This window comes from Strongylocentrotus purpuratus, unplaced genomic scaffold, assembly GCF_000002235.5.
Source record: "Strongylocentrotus purpuratus isolate Spur 01 unplaced genomic scaffold, Spur_5.0 spur5_scaffold_15, whole genome shotgun sequence".
Classification (NCBI taxonomy): Eukaryota; Metazoa; Echinodermata; class Echinoidea; order Camarodonta; family Strongylocentrotidae; genus Strongylocentrotus; species Strongylocentrotus purpuratus.
In genome coordinates, this window is record NW_022145600.1 from 476868 (window position 1) to 499292 (window position 22425).

At 35.5% G+C, this 22425-nt stretch overlaps 1 protein-coding gene across 1 annotated transcript; it reads right to left on the minus strand.

Annotated features, from left to right (window-relative positions):
• Nucleotides 1–4456: 4456 nt before the first annotated feature.
• On the minus strand, nt 4457–22166 carry LOC582737 (vacuolar protein sorting-associated protein 51 homolog). Its single transcript, XM_030985292.1, has 20 exons — nt 22085–22166; nt 20004–20230; nt 19436–19521; nt 18932–19087; nt 16617–16690; nt 15952–16084; nt 15138–15226; nt 14250–14415; nt 13705–13808; nt 12922–13033; nt 12356–12536; nt 11688–11827; nt 10773–10895; nt 10093–10197; nt 9317–9457; nt 8473–8702; nt 7806–7932; nt 7178–7290; nt 6636–6714; nt 4457–5959 (listed from the first exon to the last, which is right to left on the minus strand). Exons 2-20 carry the CDS (start codon nt 20221–20223, stop codon nt 5930–5932), a joined length of 2409 nt encoding a protein of 802 aa, XP_030841152.1. The 5' UTR covers nt 20224–20230; nt 22085–22166; the 3' UTR covers nt 4457–5929.
• Between the last annotated feature and the right edge of the window lie 259 nt (nt 22167–22425).

Here is a 22425-nt window from a genome sequence, read left to right on the forward strand (position 1 = left end):
CATGGCACAAGTCGAATTCACCGTGGAAGCTTCGAGAGGTTCTACCATTCAAGTACTGGTTATCTTCAAACACCAACGAGATTTGATATGATCGTCAAAATCATAAAAGTCTATTACGCTTGTATTGATTCATACAGAAATGCTTGATAATATTGTACAATTTCATTTAAGGTTCTACGAATGATTTTACATATTTTTGCTAATATTCATGAGAATTTGGTAGAAATTTGTGTGTTGTATCCAGTGGCGTAGCGTGGGTGCAGGTTATGAAAGGGCACCAGCAATATAGGAACGGGGCATCAGTCTTATTCCACAGTGGATAAGATGCAAAATACACATTGTATTATTTTGATTACGAGATTGTGTAAGAGGGGTCATATCATTTTCTTTTCCCCGTTTCCTTTTTCACTTTTGCTTACAGTTCATTTTTTCCTTTTCTCTACTTGATTTGGCGTGGGGAGGGGGGGGGGGGGGTCAATGTGCCCATATAGTTACGCAACTGGTAGCTTCTTCATGGAATGCTAATCTTATCTGAATGAAGTGCTGATGTCTTCACAAAATAAAATGCTATAGGTTTTTTTTACCTTCAAAATAAACCGCTGTTTTTAACATTGTAATAAAATACACCTTATAGTCTCTAACAAGAATTGGTATTTCGAGAATCATATATGTTTTGAAAATGTTTATTATTTACAACAATTAAATCATATATCTTTTGGCAACAGATAAAGCGCATGTTGAATTCCCACAGCTTATAGTGAGTATTGCAACAATCTATCATAATAGTTTTAAATGCCTTCCTAGCATATCAAGTTATCAACATCTGGTGACGCAAACAATGGTTTACCTCAACCACGCCCCGGATATCAGTTATAACGCACATAAATTAGAACTAACAGAAGCTTTTTTTATTTATTTTTTTGTATGAAAATTTGTTTTGAGTTCGAATTCAATACAATATGTATATTAGTTACAATGATTTTATTTATGTGCCTCGTAGATATTGCCGATCGACATCATGTATTTTTTTTTTCTTCATAAATTTGTTTGTTTTATTTCATATTTACTAATGTTTTTATTCCTCCAAAAATTAAAACTTCTTTGAAGTCATTTTTATGTTGCTCTGTGCAATAGTTTTGTTACCTCACGTAATCAGCTATTTCATTTATTATCATTTTTTTTCACTGTTTTCCGGCAAAAACAGATTATGTTTTTTCCTATACTTGCTTCGATTGGGGAAAGCTATAATTCCATAAATTCATTTCAATGTACGCGAAAAGTTTTTCTCAGTATAATTTTGTAAATTTATTTTTCCTCGTCGAATTCTAACATACGTGGGATGATTATAAAACCAGGAAACCTCGAAATTGATGGATCTAACGCACGAGTATACTACCAGGCGATTTGTCGTACCCGGTGGTACAGTGAAACCCAATCCTGTATAGCTGGTATACAATGGGAGAATGGCGCTAGAAGTTTTCTTTGTTCAGATGGCGTATTGTAACCTTGTTGCATTATATTTTATTGATGATTGTTGAGCTATGATAAATTATAGGCGTTCTCATCATTTAAGAGATGTCACTTTTTCAATAAAAGTACCCTATGAAATAGACTATTGATTTAAGTAAGTTTTTCTTTATTTCCATATATGCATCCATATTTCTGCTTGAAAGAGGTTGCGTAATATGAAGGGTCCAGTTGTTGAGGGGGGGGGGGGGGGGTGATGGTGCAAAGGGGAGCGGGGGGGGGGGGGGGTCAGCCTTATTAGGTAAAAGAATGAAAGCTTCAGGTGATGGGATGGAGTGGGAGGGGGATGTATCTCTTTCTTGTCTCCAGCGTCTCTTCCTTCTTCTCTATTTGTCTCTCTCTGTTCACTTCACAATTTGATAATGGGAAGGGGGAGAGGAGATGCATTCCCCCTGCCGACCCCCGTAGCTACTCAACTGTAATCTAACCTATATGGAAAGTGCCTATTACTCTGAGCTAGAAAACATGGATACTTTACAATTACAACTCAGTGTTACATACATTTAAATTCTCCACAAAATAATTTGACATGCTTTCTCTAATCATCATTTTACGTCACATGCATTTGCCCTGAAACCATGAAATTTCTCCGTTAACTCATCTGTTTTATATACGTATTGTATTTATGCTGATTAATACAGGTTTTGAATGTCATGTAAAAGTTTTTTAATGTAATGCAGATCTACTGATGCAATAAAACTGAACGAGTCAACAATAACCACTGCAATAAAAGAGAATTCATAAAATAAATACATTAAATAGAGTTCGATACACCACTAAAAAACATCTGCATGTTGTATACGTACAAGGTGAAAACAGCAGCTGGGTAAATGAACTAATGAATATTCAAAGTTATAAATATCTTACTCCCCCTTATTTCCGTGATCTGAAAAGATACAGGTACTTTCAATAAACACATGTGATATATATCCTGGTCAAGGTTGTTTTAAAACATTCAAGCATTTTGCACTCTCTGCTCCATCAATGTGTGCTGTATATGCAAGCACCTAATGATTTTTTTTCTTCAAATATTTTCATTTGAATTTATAATTTCATACAGTACAAGACATCCGTATCGTATTCAAATCATCAATTGCAATTACATGGTATAACTATTTAATTTGTTATACATGAATAGTAAGCTTGATGAAAACAGAACAAAAGCATATTTTAAACTAAGATTACAAGACAATGAGGTAGAATTGAAAAGTGGATGTAGTGAACTTTGTTTGGTTTTTACTTTGTTGAACAACAATTTCAAGTGAAGAAGTTTTTGATTATTTTCATCTAAAAAGTACTGTCCTTATTCCTTACTCATTCTTAACTGAATCAATTATTCAATGAAAATGATTTTACAATCAGTGCCACCTATTATAATACAAATATCATGCATATTATACAAAGTCCTTTCTGAGAAAGAGATTTAATTGCATTGTTTCACAATTATTTCTTTATTTGTTTAATTTCTATATTGGCTGTGCAGATACTTTTTTTCTTCATAATTACATTACAAGATTACTTCCATTTTGCCGTCATATTTCATTCTTACGGCCTCAGTATTTAAGTCAAGGCAAGTAATTTAATTTGATGCGTTTCCTTTACAGTGTCTACACCAAATTACCTGTACCTAAATGAATCAATGAAGATTGTTACATGTGAAATATGAACAATAAAATGAAATTGAAAAGACATACTGTTGATGTGTTTGTATTTTTCGTGTGTATGTTTCTGAAGTATCACATTTCAAATGATTAGAGGGATGGCAAATTTGATTAAATATTGCAGTGAACGAGACACATGTCTACTAGTGTGCCTGGGTATGATGCTAATGGATAGCCTTTATACATTAGGGTTAATGACTGGCAGATGTCGATTCATATCTCGATTCACATATTAAAACACAATTTCATGGCAATTTCCGTAATTTGATATCCGAAGACATGACTAGTGCAATAACATGCGATGCTTTGGCAATATATACAAGAGTAACTTAAATAAGTACAATATGAAAGTTATAGAAAATGCTGCACCATTGTACATGATAGGAAAACAAGTCTACATTAGTAGATTTTTTTTCTCCCTCCCTTTCCTGCCCCCCCCCCCCCATTTATTTCCATCTTCTCCTTCTCTCTTCGTTATCCACTCCATTTTCACCCTCTCTCTTTTCCTCATTGCCTACTTTCTTCCCCATTTCTGTCATCACTTTTCATTCTTTTTCCCATTTTCACTCCCTTATTCACTTATAATCTCTGCTAAATACAAAACAAAACATCTTTATCACAAAGCTTTCAAGCAGGTAATTTTTCAATTACAAATATTGAGATGAGAAGAGACCCCCCCCCCCCCTCCCTTCTGTGAAACAGAGGTGGTTGGTGTAATGTAACCCTAACCCATAAATGTGCCATTCTCAGACATACATATTTTGAGATTGATCATCAGTTCAAACAAAACAAGACAAATTGCCAATGTACTTGAATACCAAATCTTGAATTGATTTATGCTCACCTTATTTGTAATCAGTAGTACCAACAATGACTATTGCAGATCATCAACTGTTGATGTCTCCATTTAGACCCAAACACATGCCCGAGGCTTAGGCACAATCAAATTGTGACTGAAATCTAGCAATGGATTAGGTGGTTGGGATGCTGCCCTCGAGTGTCACACTTTAGCAACAATCAAGAGCTCATTTACTCTAGAGTGCAGCATTACATGTAGCAAATGCCTTCATTTCATTCAAATCTACTGTCTACTTCCTGGTGTATGGCAAGAATAATCAATTGGTTCAAGACAACTGTCTACAATTCACAATTTACAGAAAACCCTGATCATATCCCCCTAAAATAAATGGGAAGGGGAGGGGGAGGGGGGGGGGGAGGAGGAAAAGGTCCACATCACTCATGTAACAAACTGAAGGCAAGCACATGAATATCATTACATTATAATAATTTACTTTATTTCAAGTACTATCTGTCTATACATGGTAAATTTCATTCAAATAGCGATACTTTCTTTTCAATTTCTTAAATGAAAAAAATAAAGTTCATCCATGGAGTTTGGGAGATGAGGATACTGCTACAATTGAGATGTGACTGACAGTGATGGGTATGATGTGGTATGTACTCATATCATATGATGAAAAGCAAGCACATCAATATCAATAGATTATAATAATATACTTTATGTCAAGAATAATGTACCAAGATATTGTAGTTTTCTTTTAAGTGAAGATAAGTCTGTTGACATAGCTATAAACACAAATATTTGACTCAACATTTTCTTTCATGTATGATAATTCGGATTATCCCTTGGTCCGGGAGATGGCAGTATTCTTTAAATCTCACAGAATGTCAGTATAATGGTAATTGTTTACTTTAACAGCACATATACAAAATATTCTATTATTACATCAGTTTCAGCTGAGCTTCAATGATTTAAAGAGCTCTATATTAACCTTCAAACTGTTTTATTCCTTTCTTCAAGTTGATGGGGGAGTAGATGAAAGTACATAAATATCTTGCAAGGGATGTTAGTGGTGTGGAAAGGATTCTGAACGTCATACACATTTATCCACCATTCTAGGGTACTGCACTAACCTTTTTCAGAGGGGATCTGTACTAAACTGGTTTGGATGTGTTTTGTATGGAGCTCATTACAATTTCAAAATTGTAGGGGTCCAGTTTGCACTGAACCCAAGTTAAATGATGAACCCTAATATAAGGTTTCACACATTTCTAAGCATATCTTAAAAACATTGGAACAAGTTCTACTTGTCACTGTGTATCACTCATAATGCTATCCTTCAATACTAAAACAGTGTGAATGGATGATTGTTTCCATATATTACCTATGGAGGTACACGTATCATATTCGTTTACATATCATAAACTACACAGGGGTTACCAAGATAAAGAAAATACATTCACTTGTGGCATTCATGTGACTCTAATTCTCTCAATTTTTTGCTGGCAAGTCAAGTCTACAAAAAAACATATTCTGAAAGAGTTAGAAGTCAAAACCCTGTGCCATTTTAAATGACTTAATAGGGGGGCTTATCAATTCCAAATGGGTTTTAAATAATAAGAAATCTGTAGCAAAAACGAATAGAATACATCACAGACTACATAAACACAATAAAAAGATACTGACTGTACCTTTTCCCCATAATAGTATCGTACTGTTGTCTATAGATAAACAAAATTGTCCAAGTTATCTTAATCAATGTTGTCGACCATACTCAATGTGACATAAAAATGATAAATATATCAAGTTTTATATTTCAATTTTCTACCACAATATACAATTGGCAAATACTTCTGAATATAAACATATCTGTCTGTGTCCACATGGTATCTTGATACACTGTGAAGTTGAAAAGTCATGATTGCAGCTATTCTTGATTTCATCCTCGCTCACAGATAACTTCTACAATCTGTTAGGAGAAAGAAGTACACAAGGAGAAATACAAATGACAGTTTAACTTTAGATATATTATTATTTAAAAAAAATGTGGCATCATCATTAAAAGGACAAAAACCCAATAATCTTGTAAAACAAATTGGAAAAGGAATTTAAGTTAGGTATTTTTTAACTGAATTGGAGTCTCTACCAAATTGCAATCCAAATCCCCTAATCTGTTTGAAAGAATACCAAGTATACACATTTTCAAAGTAACACTTTGACTTGTGTAGAGTTCTAATTCTTGACAATTTTCTAATCTTCAATTAATACAAGATAAGGCATGTGTTGTAAAAAGTAAAAGGATGCAGAAAACACAACTCTAATTGAAAGTCAAGTTAAAGTGAACCTTGGTCCTAGGGGAAAGGATAAAGGGCTGGTTCCATTTAAAGTCAATGACACTATAGCTGAAATTCATTCCCACATCGGTCTGTAATTTATGGGCAAAAAATATTGGATGTGTGAGATGCATGTCCTATCTCACCAATTTATGCTAAAGAGCCTTCTACGACCGTTTCCTTTGATCTGTGGGATCGCAATGATGGTAAATGACTTTAGTAAATACTTCCCAAAACCGGTTTGGGGATGATTTATAGTTATGGTTATCATAATTGGTCAAACAAAACAAGAACTTTAAGGTTGTAACTTACACTACTCTCCATAAGAGTTGCATCTAGACATCGATGAACAGCACTCCCAACGATCTCATCCAACAGAAAGTGTACCAATCTGAAATGTTAAAGATAATCTAATTACTGCACAATTCTAACAATCATATTCTCTATTCTTTATCATTGTTTAAATATTGCACACGAATAGATTAAAAGGGGTGCTCAAGGTACCTACATTAGCTCACTTCTAAATATGAAAACCTTCTAGACTGTGCATAAATTAAAGCCATCAGTCAAACAATGTTTGCATAATACCAAGAAGAAGTTCAAGGAAAAGGAAATTTCATATCATCAATTATATAATATCAATAACAAAAAACACAAAAGAGTAAACATATTGAGTTATCAATCTCCTCAGCAATCGCAGAACATGTCCTTACTATTGGCTGGGATGATGCCTGTATTATTGACTTAAAAACACACTTCTGCTTAAGAAACAAACATACCACTGCCCCCCCCCCCCTGACTACGCTCCTGGTTATGACTACCCCAACCCCTGAAAGCTTTCTGTATCAACTTACTTCTCATCTGATACAAATCTCCAAAGATAGAGGTTGAGATAGTGAGTATCCACCTGGATCTGCTGGAGTCCGTAACGTCCAAACGTCCTCAGTCTTACACACTCAAGGAATGTCTATAAAGAAAACAACAATACTGTAATCTGGATTGATACAGCAGCTTACATCAAATATTGTATCTAAGTACTCAACAGACTTTATAACTCTAGTCATCAGAATCATTCACATGCAGTGCATGCACCATCTACACTCTCTAGGGAGTATTCCCACCATATGGTCACTGTGAGTTCATACACATCAAAATGGCTTCTGTCATCCTATATGAACTAGGTTCTCCATTTCAATTTCTATTTATATGGAGTGTCAAATGGAATACTTTGCCAGAGAATATTAGTGCTGTGTTGAGGCCTGAACCCAGAATCTTCACATTTCCATTTGAGCATTCAAACATTTGGACGAGATATCACAACGAGATTCTAGATTGCAAGATCATTATAGTATAAAGTGAAGTTTCCATGTTTCAAACTTTCTATCATTATTATGAATTCATTAAATAATTTTTTTTTCCTTACAAGTTTTGATGATTCCAGAGACTATTACTTAGATGCAGGACATAGTAAATAAACCTTACTTTCAAGCTAATCTTGATGATGCCTGTGACTACGGAGACCTTTGAGAACTCCACACTGCTGAAGATTTCAATCCTCTCAGAGAAGAGCTTCTGGATGTTACTCATCAGACTCGTATCAAATGTAGTACTGTAATACAAAAACCCCCCCAAAAAAAAAATACACAATGATTAAAAAGTAGCACTTTTAAAGACAAGATGAGCAGCAAATTTCAAACATGACAAGTTGTGGCTTTGGCTTAAAGTATGTTATGTTTACCAAAGCAAGGAACCTCTAGACTAAGATCCTAACTGTAATTGATTGCACAGCAGTTGAGCACTTATAATGGAAGAAGAACAGGTGGAATAGAAAGCCTATACATTTTATTTCAATTCACATCTTCAATAAGGATAAAGTAAGGGCCTTAATATGCATGCTACTGACAGCTCTTCTTTGTCCAATTTTTGAGCTATTGCTTTTAAATGAAAGTGATGTCCACAAATATTTGCATGTTTACATTTTGTTTGTCTAAAATCAATAAACAATGTAGAATTACTTTGAGACTGTTTCTTCTAAAACAGAACTCCATTACTAACACTCAAAATTAGCTTTCAGAATATAACAGGTTAATCATAATGTAGGCATCTTCAAGTTATCTACAAACCAAAGATACAGTGCAGAATTGTTTACCTTGGTGTGTAGCTCCTCTGAGTACGTTGCTGCCTGGACACACTAAAGCTCTGGAATGTTTTCTTACTGGAATCACTACTGTGTGCTTTACGTGTCCCCTCCTCATACAGCGATCCTACGTTGCTATCAATGGCTGTGATGTCCTCTACCACACGCTTCATGACGGCTCTCACGTTGCGTGGCTCGATGGTGTTCAGCCAGTCCCTCGTGTCTACACTCTTCCTCAACATCTAAACAGAACAAAAAAGAATAAGAAAAAAAAAACACACACAAAAAACACAACAACCACATCTAAACAGAGCAAGCAAGAACATGTAAATAAAACACTGTCAAGTCTTGTTCATCGATGGTACAGTCAACTGTATTCTTCAAATTCACCATTGTAGGAAAAGTGAAACACAAGCATATCGCTCTTTAAAATTCTATATCTTATACTGCATAAATAGACAAGTACGCATAGGAGCCTTTCTTAAGTGCAGCAGCTCCTTTTTTCTCACCCCACTTGACAAATTCACTCTCGTGATTCCACTACTGAATAATGATACACTGTTTACTTTTTTGCTTATGATTTGAAAGTGGCCAATCAAAATATGTAAAATTTCTTTTTAATAGCGTCTTACTTAAAATACCTGTAGACCATGTGCTTGTACATAGTGATTGAGAAGTAACTTATTATCAACTCTTTGTTAGCCATGGATCAAAACCCAATATTGCCTGGAGAGTACATGATCCATACATACTTTTGTGTGACATAAGTCTAATGTGACAATCCAATGTTTGTACTATTAATCCACCAAAACCGGGAAAGAATGAAGGTATGTTACAGACAGATAGATGTACTTACTTGAGATATCTGCAGTCCCTGTGCCTGTACATAGTGATTGAGAAGTAACTGAGCAGCGTCCTTAGCTTCCAAGCAGAGAGTGGACGTCTGAGTTAGACCTCTGCTGTCTTCAATCAAGAACTGAGCATTGCATGTACCAAGCTGAGAAAAAGAGAAGATTGAGATCAAGCATTATAAGTGAACAAGTTTATGAACGTTCTCACTTGTGGAATAATAACATTAAAGCAAGGTCCAATGAAGATGATTTACTCTCGAAATGCTCTCATATTTCAAATATGACTACATTTACACGTAGTTTGCAACTTTGGACTGAATTCTGATGCATCATGCTTACGTATTCCGATGTCTCCCTTTCTTTGTCCACTGCCTTTCATTATTTATTTTCAGTCAGAATAAGTCACCTTTCATTCTCCAAATCTCACAATATCATTTTGCCTCGTTTACAACAAAATCATGCAGAACTTATACATATTTCCCTTCACAAATAGCCTCAGATAGGTGAGTATGAGTAGTTGTACTGACATGTATAAATACTTGCACAATGTACTTTGATTTGGTGCACTTTTAATAATAATAATAATAATAATAATAATAATAGTCTAATCTTATAAAACGCACACACCGTCCAGGGACGCTCATGGCGCTAGCTCAGCAACAGTTCTCTATGATACAAGTAAAGTAAATAATTTTGCAATATTTATATAACCCATTTCAATCGTCAGACAGAGGCGTTGTATAAAAAGTCAGTATCATCAAGCATGTACATTGATACTTACCAGTTGTATGATGTGAGTTGTTTCAAAGTCTACCAGAAGTCTGGATAGTATTAGGATGAGAGTGTGAGGGGCTGATCCTTTCTCTCCTCCTCCTTCACAAAGATTCTAAACACAAAAATACAATTTGATATGAAATTCAACATTTATACAATTTAGTAACAGGTTTTACTTTTTATTTGATCATGCTAAAAAATGAGAAGATTTTCAATCAACATTGAAATTGAGAAATTACCATGTTTCCTTACAATTTCTCTCCCTTTCACCGTATGCATGTACACTGAAGAATACAATTCCACTAAATACTTTGCAGACTTATATGTAATTCACCTAAAAAAACATGTACAAGGTTTTGAGAAATTTAATTTAATTTTCTTGGTTTGAACAATTATGGTGGAGTCATTTTATTTGGTCTGTTAAGTCAGTATGTGCGTTAAGTAAGACATTTTTCTGTCGTCAATCGTCACTAATAGAATTGAAAAGCTATGAAGGATATCACAGCTAAGATATACTGTTATTGCTCTGTGCTTAACTTGATACTATGATATGTTGCAATATATTTCTCTAAAATCCTAAACAGAAACCTTTAATACAGTTTACAGAACATTTAATGTTTTGTCACACTTTCACAATTAATCAACACTTCATGATGAAACAGTAAATTATCATCCCTGAATACTCACAGTACACGTCTGGAATATGTGCCTCAGGAAGTCCACTAAGAGCCCCTCTCGTACTGTCTTGGTGGGATACTTGGTTGCAAAGAACAAGGTCTGAGCGAACGTGATGTCTTGACCTAGGAATGACTGCAGGAGAAAGAGACAATCTAGATCAGTTATTCCTTTATCACAACTGAGGACGACAGAGTGATGGTATGCTCAGGAATACCACTTGGTTTCACCCAATGAAAATGAAAAAGAGATTCTTAAATGCTGGAGTCTCATATGTGCTGTACAATATAAGCCTGAAAAGCCTGACATGGGAAGGTGTCATGGCCTGAAATCAGGCATCCCTGTATTCTGCATAAAACATACATTGAAAACTATCAATATTGAAAGAGCTTTTTCCATTTCTATGTGCTATGAGAGAGTGTAGATGGCTTACAGATACAGCTCCAATAGGTGACTCTGCGACTCCAATAGTACTAGTGGAGTCACAGAGTGCCATAGTTTTAACCAGTACCTCAAAAAGAAGGCAGAGTATATTTGTTTCATATCCTACATCAAAAATTTATTTGAAATCCTGTATGCTTGCTGAATTTTCAACTCAGTGTAGATTGCACTGCGTAAGCCCCGTGACACTGTGGGAGTTGCTTGCTGGAGGCATTTGAAACCCTGTACGCTCGCTGAATTTTCAACTCCCAAATAGTACTCTTTCAGAGCAACCTTAAAAATGATTGATATATTTCTGGTCACTTGAAGAGCTCTCAACCAATATAAAAAACAATAAATTTTGGATGCAGGATATAATAAAGTATATTCTATGCCTATTAAAAAAAAAAAAACAGTACATAGAATATCATAATTAGATCTCTTGAAGGTTTACTGTACAGACTGCTTGGCCTTGAATGGCTTAAAGATATAAAGGATGAAGTATACCTTGAGACTGGTCAGCACTAGTTTGACTTGATCAATGACCGATGATGATGTCACATTGACTAGTTCAGCTAGGTTGGGTGCAGACTGTTTGCCGACCATTCTAGGGGCACACAGTGTCTGACGGATATCAGTAATGCACTCTGAAACAAGACAACAAATACATCATCATCATCAGACACGGCCACTTGGTAAAGCTTTGGAAAAAGTATATTGACTATTGACTTGAGGGATTCATGCTACGATGATTACAAATCACACTTCGTTGGCCAGAATATTTTTTTTTGCATTTTGTGTATATCCTAATATAGAGATTCCCAGTTTCAAATTATGTTCTAAAAAAATCTATTAAAGACATACTTTTGGGAGTGTCCATGTAACACACTTTGATTACATTGGACTTGGTGGAATTCCCTATTCATGCTTCTAGCACATCAAATAATTTAGAAACACATGAAACATGGCTTACCAAATAGGAGAGACTAGAGTGCCTTTGATTTATGTCAGGTCTAGTTAGTTTGCTGAAGTTAGTGAACAAATTGCACATTATGTCAGACATGTCACTTGTAAAGCAAAGTCTACCCCCAATGTTTGATAACGTCTGATATAAAATACCCTAAGTGTGACATTCCATAAACAAACTTTGAGTTAATATAAGTTTTGTTACTCACCAGCAAAGTGTTTCTTGAGACCATCACCATAGTACTGTGCTCTCTCCTTGGCCGCCGCTGCTACTATATCAGCTCCTCGTTGAAGGATCTTCAGATCAGGTAACAAACGATGTACAGCTTGAAGACGTCTGAAGAACCGATCTAATGCTCTCACTAGCAGGGAATTCTCAACTGATGATTTCTGATATGACAGAAAATTACAGAATATTCAATTTCTCCTCTCTAATACTACTTAAGAAGTTGAAAAGAAATCTGTTTCTTTATTGTTATTTTGCTAAATGATGCAGAAAAATATATCATTGCTGTCCACTCAAAATTGGCAACAAAGGAATGGCTGCATAATGAATAGAGCATTGTTTTGAAGCTCCAGAGATGACAACTGACAGCCATTAAACAATAGTATCATTTGTCTATGTAAGACAACAAAACATAAATCAGAGTTTGTGCCTTTTAAATCAGTGTTATATCTTCAGACAAATATTTCTAATAGAGATTTGTGCCTCCATGAGGTTTAATTTCGATTATTTATTTTCAAAGTACGATATATATTAAGAAGGTGTATTTACCTCAGCCTGTATTCTATCCTGGATACATGTAAAGTACTGCTGCATCCTGGAGTCTACAAACTGACCTAGCTTGGCATGGGCAACCTGCTCTAACTCCTCCTCTTCCTGGGAACTAAATGCAATTTAGATTGGATAAAACATCCATTATCACTAGTGTATTCAGCTTCAGATATTGCATTTCTTTCACATTTCAATTTCATTTCAATTTCAGTTTATTGTCCAATATTGGAAATTTGTTTTGCTCACATTTCACAAACGTACAAAGCATCAAAATAACTTTACATACATGATATATATCATATATTATGACATAGAAATCCTTCAGAATATTTCTAAACACTAGTTTTCTTACGTTATTATAAACAAAATAAGTGAATTATTTTATTAGTGTCCGAGTGAACGGGATGGCCCGGAAAGGTTACAAAATTAACATTACAGAAATAACGAAGAACGTAAAATTCAGGTAACATGTACTATAATTTACTTAAACTACATGTAGCAAAACACTAAGAGGGTTAGCATGGGGGAAGGGGGTCAGGGGCAACTTTTGAACATTATACCTGAGAGTCTCATGCATCATTTGATAAAAAGTGCATATACGTATTGCAAGCATTACAGATTTGTCAATTATATAATGATGTAACTATATGCAAAGTTTTTTCAACCCATGGCTGAAATGATTCCCTATAGCATTTTGAGGTTTACATTAGATGTTGTATATATGCGTTGTCCAATATCCTTCTACATGTAGGTAAATACTGATAGGTCATTAAATGTACTTACTCTCCGGCCTGTCTGTTTACAAAGAGTTCCTTGTAAGAGGCTATCACCAAACAAATGCTTTCAAGGAAACCATTACAGCTGCTGTCAACAAACTCCAAGATGTCCTGAAATAAGAAATATGTAAAATCATTGAGGAAAAAACTATAGAGGGAATCGTCTTCGCAGATATATTGATAGAACAGTTTTTTTGCTGAGGGACATGTTAAATTATTATGTTACTTATAATTCTTGATGGAAAAAAAATATTATTCTGCCATTCAAATAGAAGGAAGGGATATCTTTAATATTTTGTTGTATATACCAAAAAGGCTACTTCTCCATCTACAGCAACACACGCATAATGACCACATTGCAATTAAACAAAGTCTTGTGTTATTACAAGTAATGAAACTGAAATTCAATAAAACTCTTATTCTTTATCGAATTCCCCCAAACAATCACTGATCTGCTTCTATGAGTTTTATGCTTTTACTAAATGCTAAATCCCATTAAATTTGCATTAAAACTGCAGGAGAAACACGTGATGACATAGCATTCAAGCATACCATAGGAAGTGATCTCATGATCTTCTCAGCAGGTCTCTCAGACTCGTGTTCTTTGTTACCATGGTTACCATCCTCATCTTCTTCAGGACTGGATGCTGTTCTCTCTCTACCGGTCTTAACATGACTTGACATCTCTCTCAGGCTCTCATCTAACTTGCGTCTTGCACTAGAGTACATTAGAATCAATAACATAAACTGAGATCTACTAGTCTTAACATGATATAGGAACAAGTCATTCTGTTCCTGCATATAATTAATATGATAACATAAAAGATGACGCAGTTATTGACAAAAAATCTTTTATGAACCCTTGTTCAACTATTGGCCATTTATCAAATACAGGTAAGCAAAATATCTAATAAGATAAGAGTACATCCAGAATACTTTCCCCTAATGTTACGAACTGCATCTAGATTTGAGTATGTCACATTACTGAATGAAGTATTTAGTGTTGTCAAAGTTTGGATCTGTCCATATTATGGAGTAAAATAACGTATTTGATGTAAATTTATATGCATATATTTACAACACTTTGTAGCATACAAGACATCAAATCACCAAATACGTTGGAAAAGCCCCAAATTAAACCTTGAAGTAAGTATCCTTCACTATGAACATGACGAACAAAGAGGACAAAATATACAGTTCCTCATTCTACCCTCAACAATTTTTACATAATAGCAGTGAAGGGATGTTCCTTTGTCTACCACAGCAAAGTGAGGGTAGAATGAGGAACTGTATATTTTGTCCTCTTTCTTTGTCCGTCATTTTCATAGTGCTTACATCTCTCACAGGCAAATTTACATGCTTGTGTTCGGTGTTGTTACAATTTAGCGATATTAAAGTAAAGCAGATTTGACTATATCATCATGATTCATTCATACTTACTGAGAGAGAAACTCATCACAAAGCTCATCTGGTGGCTCTTTGAGTTGCAGTAGGAGATCTACACATTCAGCCAGCTGCTTAGCATCCGACTAGAAGAACAATCATCACATTAAGAATGTAACTATATCCACATTAAAATTGGTTTGGTTTGGTTTTATTTTATTTACATACAAACATCATAACACATAAATAAACAAAGTATTAAATATTTTACAAAGACTATTCCAGAAAAATAAAGTACTAAAATTGAAATGAAGATCTAGGGATCACCTGCTTTAGATCAACCGACAAAGTTGATCTGTTCTTCCTCGGGTCCCAAAATGGCTACAATAGATTTTTTAATTAATTAATAATAATGATGATAATATAAACAAAAACTAACAAAAATTCATGTCAGTAAAGTCACAATAACAACAAACAGTATTAGCAACAGGAGCTGACATCATGAAGTTGCATATTATATCAAAGCACAGTAGTAGTGGCTTTAACAGGAAGTATAGAATTCAATGATATGATTATTATGGGTTAAAATATGGGGCTGATTACTTTCATGACATTATACACAGTTGTTGTTTTTCTAAGGCACTATTTATTTGCAAATTTCTGTGGTTTAAAAATCCACTTTTTACATGAAAAGGACATAACACTTACTATGAGTAATAGAAAGGCCAGTAAACATCAGTTTATAGGGTTATTTGCATTTTATTTTGTCCACAAATCCTACGGATGAAATTCATGCATCCAAAATAGATAAACAGCCCAAAATACCAGCAAATACAAGAATAAATCTGGGTCCAATGAATGATTTCCTTACCTCTTTGTTACCAAATTGTTCTCTGAGCTTGAGTCTGAGTTCATTGACAATCTCATTGCAGTCTCTATGTATACCATGGAATGAGGGCATGTGTTGGTATTGAAGCAGTACAACCCGGGCTTTAGAGTAGTATCTGGGAGAATTCAAAGTAGAGACGGAGAAAGAAGTAGTGAGTTTATCAGAGTGATGCATATAGAAGAGTACTAAGAAAGGCATGATGGCTCAGTGGTAGAGCAGTGGTCTCGTAACCAGGAGGTTTCCGCTTTGAAACCAAGTCGATGTGCTAGTGCCTTTTGGTAAAAAATTACTCCTCATTAGCAAGTTCCTCAGAGAGGACTTACAGCCATTGGTCTCTTGGTTGCTTACTTACAAGCATACACACGATTTTATAGCAGTAAAAAAAAAAAAAAAAAAAAAAAGCACACACACCATCAAACCAAACCTTTTTCCTCAATTGTTAATGATGGCCATTGCAAAGCAAGCAACTTCCCAAAGTGCATTAATTCAGTGGGTTATTCAATTATTTTGCAGCATAAAACTTTTACATATCTGGATTACTTACATATATGCAACTTAATATGGAACTAAAATGGTAATGTCTCATGTTCTTTGTGCCAAAACTGGTAGTCTATAGAGACTGAAGTATACAAGCCTGGGCAACTTACCGGACCGCCTGGCTGTATGCTTTCATCGAGATACATTTATTGAGTCGAGCTGGAAGCTCAAACAGGAACTGCAACTGTGGGATAAAACAACAATAAGAATGAATTCATAAATCTAGTGCGCCTTTTGCAAAGTGACAAAAAACAGTTAATTATCCACAGGTAGTGAAATTACACCTTACTTGCAAGTAACAATGGTAATACTCAAAAACAAAACAGATCCATTTCATTCATCTATCCACCTCTATCTCTCTCTCTCTCTAAATATATATATATCTTGATATGTGCCAACCTTTCAAAGCAAAAATTGGGAATTTCTCAAGGCAAAATTAGGAATAGTATAGTATTAATGACTGCTTTGAGAGAAATAGTTGTTTTTATACGCTCAAGGGAAGGTTAGAATTGTGCTATTACCTGAGGCGTGCCGAGGGGAATAGCCCAATTGTAACCTTCCCGAGAGCGTATAAAAACAATTATATACCTCATTTTAAGATTCTTTACTAATCCTGTCTTCTGATTGGTTGAAAATGCAGTCATGTTCTTAACCATGCCCGCTAATTGAAATTCATAGTCATTATTCCCGGCTCTACCGGTTTATATCCATTTTTCATAGCACTTTTTCCATGGCTGTGAAACGTGACGTCATTTTGCTGCGATCCCCATTTTGGTTTACGTGTTACCGTATAAGTTTCTTTTGTGCGATGACCGATGCGCAATACCGTTAACGGTGTTTGAGTGCAATTCGATTTTGGTCGCTGCATTCAGGCGACGAATCTACCAATCCATGCAGCGCAGACGACCGATCGCCATTTTGTGTACTAGTCTCGATCGCAAAATACTGGGGTTTTTTGTTTCTAATTTTTTGTCAATAAAGAGGCAAAATGGAGGACACAGCTATGCCAAGATTTCAACTTATGGATGACATTCAGCTGCAAGACTTAATCGATTCTGCTGATAGCAAAAATACGAAGTATGCAGTAAAATACGGCATTAAAATATTTGAAGAGTTCTTGCGAAATGTCAACACGGACCTCGGAGATGTAAACAGACTTCCGAATGCAGACCTGGACAAGATCCAACAAAGTTATTGTTGGTGTTAATATTCATGACTTCAAAGAGATGGAAACCTAAATGGGTGAGTCAACATTTTCCTTTTTTTCGGTATATAAAATATATATTGACTGCTTTTAATATTCAAGGCATAGTTGTTTCTATAGGGTCTCGGGAAACTCACAACCTGCTATGACCCCGCGGCGCAAGCGCCTTGGGGTCATAGCAGGTTGTGAGTTTCCCTTGACCCTATAGAAACCACTATGCCTCTCAAAGCAGTCAATATATCCTTACTATTTCTCGAATATTAAAGCAGTCATTAATACTTTTATATGCCAAAAAAAAAGAAAAAAAGAAAAAAAGAAAAATAAACTTTTGTCGAAGATGGGATTCGAACTCTTGCGTACCAAAGGTGATGTTACTAAAGTCAGCGCCTTAAACCGTTCGGCCAGCGCGCTCTGTCACCATGGGCTGTAGTTTTCTTTAATATATACATTAAAATGAATTGAAAACGGCTTCGCGTGGTGGAAGTTTCGCGGCTGCTCCATTAAACGGGCCCTTCTTTTACTTTTGCAATGCATATTGGCACGAACTTAGATCAAGATCTATCGGCAGATGTTGTTTTTTTGTTTTTGGAAGTTTATTTTCGTCTTCATGTCAACAATGCAAGATAAAATTGTCGGTAAGATCGATCGAGATTCAATTGTATTGAAATTACCGACCAATTCTTCGCACACGTACGGTATCCTCGATCGCTCAGACCATTTTTTAACATGTAAACCTATGGGGTAACCATGGAGACTGACCTATTTTCCCAATAACCATGGTTATTGGGATTTTGAACTGTTTTTTAACCATGGTTACCGGGAATTTTCGGGAACAGTTAAAGTTTATGAATGCAATTTCGACCAATCAGATTGCTGGATTACTTAAGTGAGGTATATAATCTATTTTGTATACTTTTCACACAGAATATTCCAGAAAAAGAGAGGAATATAGGGTTCAAAGCAGTAGCTTGAAGACTAAAAAATTGGAATCAATCCCCCAAAATAGGAATAGTTGGCAGCTACATATATGTATATCTCTATCTATCTTCCCTTTTTTGAGAGGGAATGGATTCCACTCTGGGTAGCTCTGAGCTATTTCGGTTATCACGTTAATAAAAATCATTTTTTTACCTATTTGAGACAAAAATGGATGCCGCTCTGTCTGGTGATCAAATCTTTTAGGTGTGTGTATAGTGTGCTAACAAGGAATGTTTTGTTTACCTTCTTGAGAAGTGAATGGACACCACTCAGCTTAGTGATCTGTGCTCTTCTTTCCTGCAGTGTAGAGCTTATCTTCTCACTGAAGTCTGCGATGGTATCCATGTTGGTTGCTAAGCGATCCATTTCTTCCTCCATCTTCTTAAAATCAGTTTTCATCTACATGTACAATCAGAATAGAATCATTGATATCACAGTAAAACCATCATTTCAGGCATTCACCTATCATTAGGTCTTGATTGTAATATCCATAATCCTTGGGGGTATTGTAATCATTATGGTTCACATGTCAATTACCTTCAGAGACAATCAAAATATTGATCATTATATACACATAGAAAACAAATTCTCTGTTCATTAAACTTAGAGGATAGGAAACATTTCATTGTGCATACAGTGTAGTTAATCATCTGGTTGGGAGTTAGTCTAATTGTCATCTAGTTCACAAACATGTGTCTGAAATTACACTCCATCACAGCTCAAACATGACTAGAGCGACATTTTTACCTTGCGTATGGTGTCTGTGGCGCTGATGAATTTATTATAATTCTCATAAACCAATGTCTGCATGTCACTGTCTAGTGAGCGGATTTCTAGAAACGCAGAGGAAAGAATAGGAAAGAATGTCTCAATACATCATCATTACAGTGGAGGTGACTAAACTGCATCTTGTTTTCAAAGGCTGAAAAATTTGTTGCTATATGCGACATCAGTCGTAAATGACAGTCCTGAATGACATAATGTAATCTTAAATGTTCAATGAAGATTGTTTGATTCCATGAAACACACATATACATTGGATACACTGAAATCAATTATGGGTCGTATAATAAACTCATATACATTTGTTTAAAAACAAAATTGTTATGTTTTACAATGTGTTTGTTCTGATTTGTTTAACAAAACCAAATCTGCAGTTCAGTTGATCTATTTGCAGGCTTTACAAAGTAACTGAAGCCACGTTCAGATATAATTGCAAATTTGCATCTACGCAACAATTGTCCTTGACCACTGAATGGAAAGGTAAAACAACACTGTTCTTAATCCTGTGAATGCAAAGTAGATGCAGACTTACGTTTGACCATCTCAGCTTCCTTATCAATGAGATCATTGAGTCTCTTCTCCTTCATGATCATAGTAAGATAGACCTCAGGATTGAAGTAAGCACCGTTGATGTCGGTCGGATTCATGTTAGCAGGCTTCTCCTGCTGATCATCAAGACCGTAGTACATCTTCAGCATACCATGTTTCCTCCGGGACTTAGCAGCTCCACCCTCAGCTGAACCCTCACTCATTTTACTCCTTCAGAAAACAATCAGACAAAGGTAATATAGTATATGTACAAATATTTGATGTTTCAAAAGTGAGATTGTAAAACTATTACTCTTTCATGATGTGAAAGATGCAGCTGTGAAAGCCCATCTGTACTAATGTACAGGAGGGATTAGACCACCCTGCAAGGTCACTAGACGGATGGTTATCTCATCAAATCAGCTCTCAATTAACATAAGAAAAAGAGGATCATGGGGGATCAATGGTTACCAATTATGCATTGTTTGTTATATAGAGGGCGCAAGTAGCTATAAGTAGTGCAGTGGGGCTTTAAAGCAAAGCCATCGAATCTAGCAACATCTTGACCATCACTAAGTTAGACTGTCCAGGCAATCAAACATTGCATTTTGATCATAATCACTACACTACAATCTATACACCAGCATACTACTTTCTCCTACTAGCCTTCATGGCTCCACTCTCAGATTGTTATAACACAACAGTCACACAGCACACACACACATGCCAACATTTGAAAATCAGAAATCTGTACAAATTATGCTATTTTCAAAAAAAAGAGGAACAATCCTAACTCTCCTATTCAATACTACAGACAAATTTGTACAGGAAGAGGAACACCTGCATTAAAATGATAATTATCTTCTCCCCAAAAGAGGAATGTTCCTCTTTAATCTGAACAGTTGGCATGTATGCACACATTGGACGAGTGTCTCAGATGAACCTGTTCTTGTGCTCACTCATTCTAACATTCATTAGTTGATGCAATGTCACATAAATAAAAGCTGAGCGACTGTGACATAAAAGGCATTACATTACAACTCCACACATCTACTACTGTTATTACTAGTAGTAGTAGTCCAGCGAATGAATAGAAATCACCACCCATCCAATGCACTGTACGATATAATATAGACATATTATATGAATAGTACCATAAAGGTTCAAATTTCACTTGAAATGGTATTATAAATGCAGTTTATACATTATATTGCAATCAATGTATAAATAGGGTGTCTGATTGCATACCATAGAAATTGCATGCATCTCTATGCAGTCTACGTGCATTGCTTGCTTATACAAAATTTGTGAATGTGTTCATTACCAAATTGTAATTCAAACCTTTATCGCTCGCGATCCTGAAGGCGATGCACGACAAATAAGGTGTCATATGAAAGAGCAGGTTTTTCTCATATCCCCCCAAAAGGGTCAACTCAGAGCTCTACAAATATCTTGATCAAAATGGTGATTTACATGTAAACATTGTTTCCATCGTAGCTCCGAGATTTCCCACTTTCGTGAAATGACCGCCTGAGGGACAAGTAGTTCCAAACGTAAGGAATATATCCATGCGCTTATGTTTTCGCTAGTCCGAAGGGGTCACATGCGATTAGTTTGAAAATACCCTTCCCCCCACAAACATGACAGACGTCGAAAGATGACGTCATTCATGCATGAGCAGTGCCAGTGACCGAGTTGAGTAGAGTGACAGAGTAAGTTAGATCTTATAATACAACTGCAAGATTTTCAACATGACCCTAGTCTACTCGAAGAAAAGTCTAACAAACGAAAGAGACAGAATGTTTGGTCTATGAGTATGATAGTATGAGCTATGTTACTGCAACTTGTTAATATTATTCAGCTGCGCTAATCGGACATATCGGGACCCCGCCCCACTGGCGGAGAGGCTACGGCAAAAGCTAAAGTAAAGTAAAAGCTCGCGATTACATGTATATGTACGCACACACCTCAATTTTAAAGTCCGAAAATCATTTAATTAGATAAATTTATGAATCTATTGTTGCATTAATGTATGCTACATATTCTAAACATTCGACATTGTGAAATATACGGCAGAAAACTTACTTTATCGTCACTTCTTTAGTCTAAGAAATATGCTCTTGACGTCTCCTAAAACATCAATTTTTTGACTTATGGTGTTGTGCAGTATGCAAATAAAAAGGGGGAAAATATTTTACGAGTGTACAGCTAGTATGCACATTTCAGGCACAGAGCAGGGAAATTCGAGGGGCCAATGAGATTATCTGAAAACACTAAATCCAAAATCTAGATTTTGATTTTCTAAAATAGGATGTATGAGTCCTTGAAAATGAATTTAAACCACACATCGTCAACATATGTTATGAGAAGGTCCCCTCCTGATCAACTACCCAATTACCATAGGCATTATGGTACAATTGTAATAA

Excerpts from the sequence above, each read along its gene's own strand:
- LOC582737 (XM_030985292.1), bottom strand. The coding sequence starts at position 20,223 with ATGAGTGAGGGTTCAGCTGAGGGTGGAGCTGCTAAGTCCCGGAGGAAA. Across the intron at positions 12,537-12,921 it reads AGGATAGAATACAGGCTGAG|AAATCATCAGTTGAGAATTC; the intron begins GTAAATACACCT and ends CTGTCATATCAG. Across the intron at positions 7,291-7,805 it reads TCATCAAGATTAGCTTGAAA|ACATTCCTTGAGTGTGTAAG; the intron begins GTAAGGTTTATT and ends TTTTCTTTATAG.